This window comes from Protomyctophum parallelum, assembly GCF_964188405.1.
Source record: "Protomyctophum parallelum genome assembly, chromosome: 12".
NCBI lineage: Eukaryota > Metazoa > Chordata > Actinopteri > Myctophiformes > Myctophidae > Protomyctophum > Protomyctophum parallelum.
The window spans coordinates 31119573-31132540 of record NC_139712.1 but is presented as its reverse complement, the minus strand read 5'-3'; the positions used below and the strand labels follow the sequence as shown (position 1 = coordinate 31132540).

General features: G+C 41.5%; 1 protein-coding gene across 1 annotated transcript; it reads right to left on the bottom strand.

Annotated features, from left to right (window-relative positions):
- Window positions 1-2577: 2577 nt before the first annotated feature.
- Window positions 2578-12517, bottom strand: LOC310867640 (phenolphthiocerol/phthiocerol polyketide synthase subunit C-like; the record flags this gene model as incomplete). Its single annotated transcript, XM_083777758.1, has 8 exons — window positions 2578-3930; window positions 4576-4768; window positions 5312-8148; window positions 9294-9475; window positions 10028-10234; window positions 10370-10530; window positions 11120-11273; window positions 12460-12517. The coding sequence occupies 8 exons, from the start codon at window positions 12515-12517 to the stop codon at window positions 2578-2580; spliced, it is 5145 nt and encodes a 1714-aa protein (XP_083633884.1).
- Window positions 12518-12968: the final 451 nt, after the last annotated feature.

Sequence of the window (12968 nt, the reverse complement as noted above, 5' to 3'; positions counted from 1 at the left end):
ATATTTTTTTTTAAGATATTTTTTTGCGGCTTACGCCTTTATTGATTTTTTAAGGGATAGAAAGTAGGCTGACAGGAAACGGGAGAGAGATGGGGGGATGACATGCGGTAAAGGCCGTGTCGGGTCCGGGAGTCGAACCCGCGGCACACCGCGACTGGATCACCAGTCCGGTGCCCAGACCGTTACGCTACGGCCTGGGCCCTGATTCTGTATATTTGGCTTTTTATTTACTGTAGTCAAATAACCACATTTGACTGAAAACAGCAAACTGGTGCCTTATCTTCTTTGTGTCATATACACAACCCCAACCATGCAAGGCCTATTTATACTGAATAAGTGAATTTTACCGCAAGCCTACAAAGTGACATTATATATTAACAAGGGTACAGTAGCAAACCACTTGACCCCACTTGTTGCTTGAATAAATCATGCAATAGGAAGCAGGGTGGTAGGGGTTAGGGGCAGCAAACAATACAATGCGGATGGAAGCACACAAACTTAATTTAACTCTGTCTCCAATGGGATATCCTGTTGTGATCCTTATCAGGCCAAATAAAAATGCTACTAATTACTGTAGGCCTATGTCCTGTTCAGTGCATGTAAAATAAAGACCTTTTTCTCTCAATCTGCCTCCCGCCTGTTTCCGTCTCCCTCAAGCACACATGCACACGCTAGTGGTGGAAAGTAACCAAGTACATTCAACTGTTACTTAAGAAAAACAATTTACAGATATTTTTTACTTTACTATAGTACTTCCGATTTTCAAGAATTGTACGTCTAAACATCTCAAAGGATTTTACTCCACTATAATTATTCGTAAACTTTACTAGCTATACTTTGTAGATTTAGATTACAAACCACCTCAGACATACCTCAGACACCTAGTTCTGATGTGGAAACCTGTGAAATGGGACTTCTGCAGTGAGTATTTTACTTTGGGTACTTTAAGTACATTTTGACGCCAATACTTTTGTACTTTTACTCAATTCATTTGTAAATTCCGAACTTGTAACAGACTATTTCTACAACAGTAAAAAGAAGGGGGGAAAAGTGAGTAGCCCACTACTTCCATCACGTCTGCGCGCTTACTATGACTCTTATATGTGTGGGGAGGAAATGTTTTCTCAAGGCCAACACACAATCAGCTGATGACAGGGCACCACGTTTCCTGCTGTCCAACGCCTGTCACTGTGACTGTATACTGCAGAGAAGGACATGGACATGATGATACAACATAATGAATGAACCATTCCTGCCTTTTCTCTAATCTATAAAGTTTTACCAAAGTTATAATGTATTAACCTGTCTTAAGTGTACGGCAGGCTTAGCTATGGGGACAGTATATATGTGTGGTTATAAATGGGTATGGGGTGCCCCCTGGTGGAAATAGTTTGAAAGTTCATGGATGGGTACCGGAGGGTCTAGGACTAGGTCTAGGTCTAGGACTACGGTCTACCACCAAGTGTGGCCACTGGCCAGTCATAGTGGTGGAAAAAGTACTCACATTCTTTAATTAAGTAAAATGATCAATACTGCAATGCAGAAATACGTTGTTAAAATTAAAAGTCCAGAATTCAAACTGTACTTGAGTAAAAATGCAAAAGCATTGGTTTCAAAATGTAAAGAACCATATAATAGCCGCTGTGTGCAGAATGTCCCATTTCAAATGTATACAATTTATTAAAAAAGAAAAATAAACATATTTTTACCCTTTCCAGTTCATAACAAAATGCTGAGAGTAGTGTTTGCATTTTTATTTTTTTGTGGAATGAAGTATGGCACCAAAAACTCATTCAACATAAAATACACATTCATATTTCATATCATCGAGTAAAATAATTCCATTGATTCATTAAATTCATTTCATTTTTTTTACAATTTGTTTTATTCTCGTCTTACAATATGGATTGTTACATAAATGTCAGAGATGTCTGTGTCTGTAAATATAGCCGTCTTTGTGTTTTTTTTAACAGTACATTGTTCACTTTGTATATCAGTGCCAGTATTTATGTTAATCTGCATCTCCTCTTTTGAGATTGCGTGCTTTTAGAGATGTGCTGTGTGATTTTAAGATTCTAGCTATTACTCTTTTCATACCCACATTTAATTGTTAGTTTTCTGTGATAGCACTGACGAAGGTCTGAGGACCGAAACGTTTGCTTTTTAATTGCACCATGAGCACAGAGCACCATGAGCACAGAGCATGATAAAATAAAATAAATAAGTCTCAGTCTAAGGAGTTTTACTTCTTTTTCTATACAGTGAGCGAGTCTTTTCCTGTCAAAGTTTCCCTTATGTTTTTGAGACCACCGCTACCGTAGTCAAGTTTGAAGAAAAAAAGGACGAAGAAAGGCGCAACAGTTTTCTCAGTGCTTCAGTAGTTTTCTGTGAACAAATTAACTTTACTGAAAAGGAGCAAATAAATGTCAAATAAAATCCACACGTGGGTAGATTTTAAGATCAGCCAGTTTTCTAACACGTCAGAAAACTGAGAATGTATTAGCTAAAAACATTAGCTAAAATGCTACAATCATAAAACAATACTTTGACTATGTACAGTTTCTGTGTTTGACAGTTCTAAAGCCTTGTTGAAAAAGCATCTGTCTCTTCAATCAAGGTGGAGCCTTGGTCATCATTCATAATATGTTCACTGCTAGATCCTTCAGTTACGATGGTTACCAATGTGGACAGTGTGGCATTTGGGTTCAGCAGTTTGACCAGAGGCACATTCACACCTCTCTCCTGAAAGATGAGGTTCTGCAGAGTCATCGCTTGCATTGAGTCAACGCCTAAAGAGGATAGCAACAATTCCTCACTCAACTCACTCTTATCAATGCCAACGGCCTCACTAAGTAGAGATTTGACATAGTCGGCTGGTGGGACTGAGTCAGTTTGTTTTGTCTGTGAATTCAACTGTTTGGATTTTTGGAAGAACTCTTCCACCATGGCAGACAAACGCGTCGACATGAAGGTATTTTGTGAGATGATGCTGGATGCAATGTTTTTGAAGTTAAACCTGCACACAGCCTGTTGGGGTCTGTTGATCACAAGGCATTGTTCCAAGCTTGCATGAATCTCTGCGACATCCAGCACCATGATTCCCTTAGCCTTCAGAAACTTGTGGAAGTGATCCTTGTTTAAAAGAAGACCCAGGTTCAAAGCTCCCCAGTTGATAGACTGGCCTGGGAGCCCAAGCTTGCGTCTATAATGGCAGAACATGTCGAGAAACGAATTGGCTGCCGCATAGTTTGTTTGTGATGCATTTCCCAGAAAGGACGAAATGGAGGAGTAACACACAAAGTAATCTAACTCACAATGTCGTGTGGCATGATGCAGATTCAGAACTCCGTTCACTTTGGGCTTGAGGACCTTCTCATACAGAGATTCGTTAAGGGTTTCAATCAACCCGTCATGCAAGACAACGGCACTGTGGAACACTCCTCTGATTGGGCAAGAGGGGAATTTCTGACTGATTTTGTCGATAGTCTTGCTCACACTCTCAGAGACCGATATGTCACATTGCATGGCGATGATGGATGACCAACACTGTTTCTCTACATTTCGTATCTCTTGCTGCAGCTCTGTGTTTGGACTGCTTCTGGAGAGTATGACAACATGTCCTCCACCTCTCTGACAAATGAACCTGACCGTTTCAAAGCCCAACCCTGTCAACCCGCCTGTCACAACGTACACAGCTTGCTTACGGAAAAGCGTTGTCTTTTTAGGCAGCAATGGAATAACAGACGAACCTTTTACAGATTTTGCCAGGTCCACCACAGGCAGGGTCTTTAAATTGAAGTACGACTGTGATCTTTCCAATTGGTGATTGTCAATACTTTCGGGTGTCACAGTCTGCAAGGTAAACTTCTTAAGGGAAAATGATTTCCCATCCAAATTCATGGACTTAAGCCAGTGGTAAACATGGGACATCTGCGCAGCCAGGGAGCCCTTATTAAGAACCAGAGGCATTTGAATGGTCTGTGGACGAACACCTTCCCTCACATTTTGAAATGTGTCCTGAACCATCGAACACTGGGATTGAGATTCACAGACTACGACGACATCTCGTACACCAGGAACGTTGAAAAGTTTAGCAACCATAGACTCATCAAACTGTGGCAGGAGAACAAAGGCGTCCACTTGTTTTCCATCTACAAAAGATCCATTGCACTGTGTACTACATATGACATTCCATCCTGATTTGTGAGCTGTGAGAGTCAAAACTTTCATCAGCACAGAGTCTGGGACTGAACATATAATTCCCAGGTTCTGTTTGTTTCCGGCCAAAGCTCTGCACAGGATCTCCCATGCAAGGACAAAGTATGAAACACAAGGTGTTCTCCTCAGGAATGGGAATCGTTTGCTTCTGTAGCATGAATCTGCTGGGACTGAGACTATGGTTTCTGCCTGAATGGGGTAACAAGCAACGACATGATCTCCAACTTTAAACTTTTTAACATCCTTTCCAACTGCTGTAATTGTGCCACTGAAATCAAGAGCGAGAAGCTTAAGGTTCTGGGATGCTTGTTCGTTGAAATAGATAGTCTGACCATATTTCATATGAGAAACACTGACAGGATAATAGTCAGAAGTATGAGCACACATCTTGCTGATCTGAATATCAACTGATGACTCAGCAATAGGCTGGCGGTTATTATCATTGAAAGGAACAGCGGACAGCTTGGTCATTTTATATGCATCAGCTGTCTGAAAGATGCAGGGATCAGACAGTGTGGAGCAGAAGTTGCCGTCAAAGCTGCTAATATCACTTTGAACAGGGGTACGGACAATGGAAGGTTTCAAAACTGTCCCATCTTTTACTACCAATTCTGGGTACTTACTGCATGAGTATGATCTCAGGATTTGAGACAGTGCAGTGATGTCCTGATTAGAGGTGGAACTTATGTCAATCAGTTGAAAAGAAAGCTCTCGTATCTCTGCAGCAAACGCTCTTGTCATGCCAATCAGAGCAAAGCCTGGGTTTACGTGGTCTACTGTGACTTCAGCAGCACGGTAGGTTATTGCTCTGATAGAGTGAGGGAAATCCATTAGCTTCAGTTCAAGGACTATTCGGCGGAAAATCTCACAGCAGCTCACCACATTCTGCAGGACATTATCGGCTGCCACCGAAGACAGATCTTCTTTGCCCCACAAAAACAAGACTTCATCAAAATGTTTCCCTACTTCTGTGATGTTGAGATTTACCAAAAAAGTATGGAAGCCATGACTCAAGATTTCCTTTGCATGTGAGATGGAAATGAATTGAGATCTTGTATCCAGGTGTTGTTGCATTGCTTTTCCTATGCCTAACCGGTCACAGAAAACCAAGGCCTTAGGAAGATCAGGGGATGTGATGTTTTCAGAGACAACATCATTGTATTCATTGTGGTAGAAGTATTCCTCAACCACAAGAGTGCGACTCCCAAGGTACTTGAGAAACACACCTTTGACCTCAACCAGCACTCTTCCCTTTTTATCTGTGAAGAAGCCACAGACTTCAAAGTGATCATCACCCAAATCAATTGCTCTAATGTAGATGACCATCTCACGTTGAACGGGTTCCAAGACCTTTATACTTCCAATTTTGACAGGGAATCCTGGTCTTCCTGCAAAGGCATATGCTACCGTAACGGGTATAACTAGAAGTTGCATCAGGTAGTCAAATACAACAGGATGGATGCAGTAGTCGTGTAACTGAGGCCATAAGTCCTCTGGAACTGTTGCAAATGAATATGTCTCCATCAATTCCTCCCCATAATACACATCCCCCTTATTCTGGAAAACAGGCCCGTGCTGAAAGCCAGCTTGTGAGAGATACAAATAGAGATGTTCAGATCTCACCACAGATGTGCATCTTTTGTAGATAGTACTTAAAGAAATACTCTGTTCCTCGATGACCCTTTCTTGCTTGCAAGCTATTGTGCCTGATGCGTAAGTGCGAGCTGCAGAGAACACCTTGAAAGTAGCGTCATTCCCTGCCGGCACTAGTTGCAATTTCATTTCTGGTGTGTTCTGCATCAATTCGAATGGACTATGAAAATCTACACTCAGTTGAAGAGAGCGGAGTGGTATCTTTGGCTTGGCGTTTGCCATGAAAGCAGCCAAACCCAACTCAACATAGAAGGCCCCAGGGACGATGGGTGTGCCGTTGAATTTATGCTCTTGCAGGTAGGATGATGAGTCAGACAACACATCACAGCTGAATGTGTTGCTGTCATTGACAGTTTGACGCAGCACAGGGTGGTTAGTTGTTGCGCTTCTCTGTGCTGCTTGAATGTTTATATCGCGTCTAGAGCAATCAAACTGGTATCTTGGGAAGGGCAATGGGGATGTCTCACGTCCTCTGTAGAACTGACTCCAGTCTACCTGCACCCCCAGCTCAAAAAGCTTAGGTACAAGGCTCAGCATTGTTTCATGATCTTTCTCTGGCAGAACTGATCCAAGAACAGGGGTGTTGTTTCCTAGAGTTTCCATGATGTTCCTTTGGAGAGCTCTCCTTGGGCCAATTTCTACAAAAAGTGAATTTCTCTTTCCTTTCGATGCTACCGTCACTGCCTGCTCAAATAATACTGGCTCCCGGACATTCCTGGCCCAGTACATACCTGTGCTAAAATCATGCTGTGCTACCTCCTTGCCTGTCACTGTTGAGATCAACTCTGACTCTAGATCGTGCACCTGTAAGGAGCCGATCCTGTCTGTAATGTCAGATAGAATTGGATCCATCATGTGGCTGTGGTAAGCGGCAGGAACATCCAGAACACGGAGAAACAGATTCTGACTACTGTCTGATGCATGCAACTCACTATAGAGGCTTTCAATAGCATCTGCATTACCAGAGAGAGTGCAGGACTGGGGACTGTTGACAGCAGCGAGACAAACCCTGTTAGAATAACGAGGGATGGCATTAAGAACCTCTGACACAGCCATGTTGCTGATGACCAGCATCTTGCCTCCTGTGACTTTGCTCTGGAGGGTACTGCGGTAGTAAATCACCTTCACTGCATCCTCAAGAGACAAGAGGCCAGAACAGTGAGCAGCAGCGACCTCACCAACAGAGTGCCCAAGAATGGTATCAGGTTTGATCCCCCAGAACTTGAGGAGGGTGGCAATGCCAACCTGGATAGCAAATAGGAGTGGTTGGATAACACCTGGGCTTGAGAAGTCACTACTCTCAAACTCACTCTCAAGTCTGTCCAAAATGCTCAGTCTACTGAATCTTTGGAAGAGTTTCTCAATCTCTTTGAGCTTTTCTCTGAATACAGACTCCCGTTTCAATAGTAGCTTACACATGCCATGGTAGGTCACACCATTCCCACAGAAGACAAACACTAGCTTCACATCTGTGAAGGAAGGGGTGATATCTTTGCTCAGGGTAGATTTTAGTTGGCTCTTAAGCTCGGCTAAAGAAGAAATCACAATGGCCTTCCTATATCTGTGTTTTAGATGGCTTCTTCGACAAGCTGATGTGTACACCAGCGAGTCTAGGTCAACAGTGCTGTCTGCATCTACCTGTTTAATGGTGTCTTCCATTGTGGAAATGAGGGATTTCTGTGAATTTGCTGACATGACCAAATATTTAGTTTGTTTCAATGTTTTGGTTAGAGGAAGGCTTGTCTGTTTGTATTGTTTGACAATAGCATGTGCGTTTGTTCCTCCAAAACCAAAGTTGTTTACCCCTGCAATTCTGTCACCAGAGAAATTCCACATCTCTACTTTAGCAGGAATCTTTACATTTAGGGCTTTGGCATCTATACTGGAACTGTGTTCAGAGTAGAACACAGTTGGAACAATGGTTTCATGCTTCATCATTAACAGTACCTTAATGAGCCCTGCCACCCCAGCTGCAGACTCTGTGTGTCCAATGTTGCTCTTCACAGAGCCGATGCGGAGTGTCTCTGAACCTGGAGGCCTGGCTTTGGCGATGACGTTTGAGATGCTGCCAGCCTCAGTTGGGTCTCCGACTGGGGTTCCAGTCCCATGTGCCTCGATGTAATGGACATTCTGCAGGTCAGACTCTGAGTAGATTGTGCGCAGCAGCTCCTCTTGTTGAACCATGGAGGGTTTGGTGATGGGAGAGACTGTATGACCATCTTGGTTGACTGCCGTCTTGGAAATGACACCCCATATATGGTCGTCGTCTTTTAAAGCCTGCGTAAATAGTAAGAAAATGTAATGATATCCAGTAGATTTATATATATATATTTATATAGAGAGAGTCATGGGTATCACTGCATAGGCAATACTTTTATTTTCAAAGGTATCCCTGGGTAGGCAACCAGGCCTGGTGAAGATCTGTGCTCAGAGTGCACTTTTCTAGTTAATGATGACACACACTGTTTACCTGCAATCCAATTGACTGATTGATTACTTCATTAAGAATTTAGAAAACAGTACGTCAGTACAGTAAAAAAACAATAAAACTAAGCACACAAAAGGCCCCAAGGCCTCAGGTCCCCACATAAATCGCCCACCTAAAGCCCAGGTAGAACCCACTTAAAGCCCACATGGGCAAACCCAGTTACGACCAACCTTATTGGGCCCACATAAAATTGCCTAGTTGGTGCCCAGGTCAGAGGAGTAGAGTAGTTTGACAGGTTAATTTTCACTGTTCCTGACAGAAGTCAGTCTCTCCCACTAGACTAGATGCTCCATTTCCAACAAAATAATAAGCACAGCAGCTTCCATTTGTTTACTTTTGGAGTAATTTAAATCAACGTTCTGTCATGTGTGTCATGAAATCTTCTGTTGACTGACTCAAATACTTTATTATTGTCAGCATGACCAAATATTTATTACAGTAATTACATTATTTTTTATGTTTAAAGGGGAATTCCGGACAAAAAGGTTTTCTTGTCTTATAGATCTGATGTTATCATATCCAAGAATGAGTGGTACATGTGAAAAATTACATAACTCCCTCCTGAGCCCACCACAGCTCTGACCAAAGTGACCATGCATGTGGTGGGTTTAGCGATAAATCGCTTATCTTGATCTCTCCCTCTGATTTCTATCAGCTTGCAGAGCTGATCATGTATCAGGCAGCTCATACTTCAACACTTCTCTCACTTTTTGGCCATTGGGTATTTTTAAGCCAATGGGGAGACTTTCCCCCCAGACTCAAAATGTCCCATAGACTGAGAGGACGTTTTCCCATAGCCTGGGAGGACAACAAAAGAAGCTGGAAAGTTTGGAATGTTAATCTGTCTCTCTCTCGGATATAATTAATCACATTAGATTATGGTAAAAAAAAACAGGTAATCCAGAATTCTCCTAAAGTTTTTGTCAATCCGTACCTTTTTCAGTGGCTTTAGCAGAACAAACCCACAGCCCTCTCCTCTGCCGTAGCCATCAGCTGTGCTGGAGAAAGGTTTACTGGTCCCATCAGGTGAGATCATCTTGGCCTTGCTGAGAGCAACCAAGACATTTGGCTCGATGATACAATTGACTCCTCCACACAGAGCCATCTCACAGTCTCCTGATGAGAGAAAGGCAGTAGTTTATAGTTATTCACGCCAGATTCACGCCAGATTGAACATGAACCATACAGTAGCATATAGGAATGTCATAATTGAAACAATTTGTGAAAATGGGTGAACATTTGGCAAAAATAGTTGATCTAGGCTACAAAGCTTGCAGCTATTTTTGCTATTGGCGTACAACAAAGTATGTAGTGCTGTAATCCTACGCATGACCAAACTAAACAGGCCTGACAATAAAGGCCTGGCCATAACTGGGTCCGACAAATTAGCATACATTTTAGGCCCGCTCGGCCCTAAAACGTTGTGTCGGGTTTGGGCAAAATTTTAGAATTCTATATAGATGTCCTATCCTCGGTTACAACTGACCCTGCACTACACTGATTCTTTCAATAGTGTGACCATAATATTGCTTGTAAAAACATGTTATGCCTTTTTACAAGTTGAGCACAGGTACAGGTTACCTACGAAAGAAATTGCATTCAAATAGTTCAAGAGGTCTTTGAGTAAAGAATTATCCCCGGTCTCTCCAAGTATACTAAACCGCCAACCTTGTTTAATGGCTTGACAGGCCAGATGAAGAGCCACGAGCGATGATGAACAAGCGCTGTCTATAGCCATCGAAGGTCCAGTGAGGTTGAAGGCGTAGGAGATCCGGTTTGCAGCGATGCTCATAGACATCCCAGTGCTGGTCCAGTGGTTGATCTCACTTGCATGCACTTTCGTAGTCATTTGCTCATACTCTCGGTTCATGAAACCTGCAATACGTATAGTTTAGTGCAGGGTTTCAAAATATATATAAACATATTTCTTTCTACACATTAAAATCCGAACAGATAATTTTTTACGTATCAGATACAGTAACGCTGATTAACATATTCCGACCACCTTACCCAGAAACACTCCTGTTTTTGTGCCGCTGGCCTTTTCCATTGGCAATCCAGCATCCTCTAAAGCCCTGTACACACACTCAAGAACCATCTTCTGCTGTGGATCCATGCGCTCCACTTCACTGTCACTGATGCCGAAGAACCTGTGGTCAAATTCATTGAACCTACAGGGGAAATTGTCAAGCATTAAAAAATATATATTTATTTACTCAGGTAGAAACCTCTTATCTCCATATTTTAAATGTTTGTGGGTTTTTTTGTAGATTAATGCACTACTTGATCATACTAATTTTGTAGCAAAGGCTTGTCAACTTCTGATGTGAGAAACCACAGTCTGATGTGGGAAAAACAGTTACTATCATTTGTACCTTTTGTAGCAAAAGCTGTAAATATCTAGGACCCACACAGAAGAAAACCCTTCACCTGTACTTTTTCTGCCTTGATCAACTTTCCCTCCCCCCTCTCTTCTTCCCTTTCTTTGCTTTTCTTGGAAAAAATGACAAAATGATCTTTACTGTGACAATAAAGCTGACTCTGATACTACAGCGTCACACAAATTACAATATAATCAAAAGTAATGCATGAACCACAAGCGTTTTGAGCTCGAGCTACTTTTGAATTTGAATCCTGAAAAGTAACAGTTTTGGACATGTGAGGTTTCCACCCGACAGAGGCGATATGGTCCTATGTTGATAGTTGTGTTTCATATTAAGGTATTTGAGTAAGAAAAAGATGAATGATGAATAACCGTACCCGTCAATGAGAGCAGCCTTCGCTGTGCGGCACTTGCCCGGTTTGCTGTCATCAGGATCATACCATCTCTCTATGTCGAATCTCTCCTTGGGAATTGTCACAGAACAGTTCTTCCCATTCACAAGAACTTGCCAGAAGTTTTCAAGCCCCTCTCCTGTATACAATGATATATGATTAATTCCTGTCATGGTGTGTGAACATGAATATTTTTGGCATATACACTTATTGTTTATTTGCCCTCAAGCAAAGCATTTAATATCATAACCGCTGGAGTATTATATTATGATAAAACTGTTAAGTTGTTTATGCAGGTCAGCAACTTTATCATGTGAAGTACCCTGGGTAAACATAGTACATAGTACCTTAAAGGACCACTTCACCACTTTTCAACCTATCTTCATTATAATAGGTCCTCACTAATAATCATGAAAAAATGGCACGATTTCTTTCTACTCAGTCTGTGTCTCATAGGAGGGCTGTGGGCAGTTTAGAAACCGTCTTCCAGTGACATCATCATTAGGCAGATTTATTTTTGAAACAAGATTTTTTTACAAAAATATTTAGATTTTCATTATCGTGAGAACGATGGCTTCCATTTTCACATTGCAACTTTTCAGGACTAGAAAGCCTGCAGTTACTATTAGCTTGTATTCCCCATCGATGAGGTCACTGGAAGACTGTTTCTGAACTGCCCACAGCCCTCCTATGAGACACAGACCGAGTAGAAAGAAATTGCACTATTTTTTCATGATTGTTAGTGAGGACCTATTATATGAAGATAGGTTGAAAAGTGGTGAAGTGGTCCTTTAAGTAAACAGGACATCTTAGGTGGAAAAGGTACTTTTCTTTTACATAAGTATCAATACCACATTATAAAAATACTCTGCTACAAGTAAGAGTAGAAGAGTAACTAAAAACGTATTGGCAAGTATTGGCATCAAAATATACCTACTTACAGTACCAAAGTAAAAGTACTGACATTTTTAGACATGTGTCAATGGTTTTTACAATAATAAATAACTCCCCACTATATTATAGTGGGGTTCTGGGGAATCTGGAAATGTATTATCTTCGGTAACCAACTGTCAGCTTTGCCAAATACACACATTGTACACACTAATAATACATTAATATCAGTTTAACTAGGCTAGGAAACCAGTAGTAATTAACTACGGTAAGTACATTTACTTTTACTCAGTTGGTTTCTATTTGTGCAGTAACATGGCATGGTTCACCCAGCACTTGTGCCCTCATTGGTAGAATAGTAGAAAGTGTCTGTGGCCGTGCGTGCCTTAAGAATATATTTTGCTTAGAATAGGTTTTGAAAGTAAAATCCTTACCCCCTGGGAAATTGCATCCCATGCCCACAACGGCAATTCCATCGTCTGCTTCTTCCATGGCTTCACTGCACTACACCGTGAACAACTTCAGCCAATCTGACAAGTATTCATTTTGCATTTCATTAAACTGAGAAACAATTTAGTGCGATATGATGCGCCCAGAGTAGGCTATGGCTCTCTCACAACACACCATTTATACCTGCATGTGTACCTGGCTTACTGGTGATACTTATAGGCGACCTTTCAATAGTCATGGAGATGAAGGACTTTGATTGCCCACGTTATAGGACTTTGAATTACCTCAGAAGTTTGATAATTATGATGATTACAAGTGGTTAATGATTCTTCTTTCCTTGTTCCTCTGAATCTTGTTTATGTTCAGTGAACTGTGAACTTGATGAATTTAATGCTGAATATAGGTTACATCGTGCTTATTATCGTAAGATAAGCATTTACAGGAACAGAACATGAAAGAGATAAGAAATGAATAGAATGTGTAAAACCATATA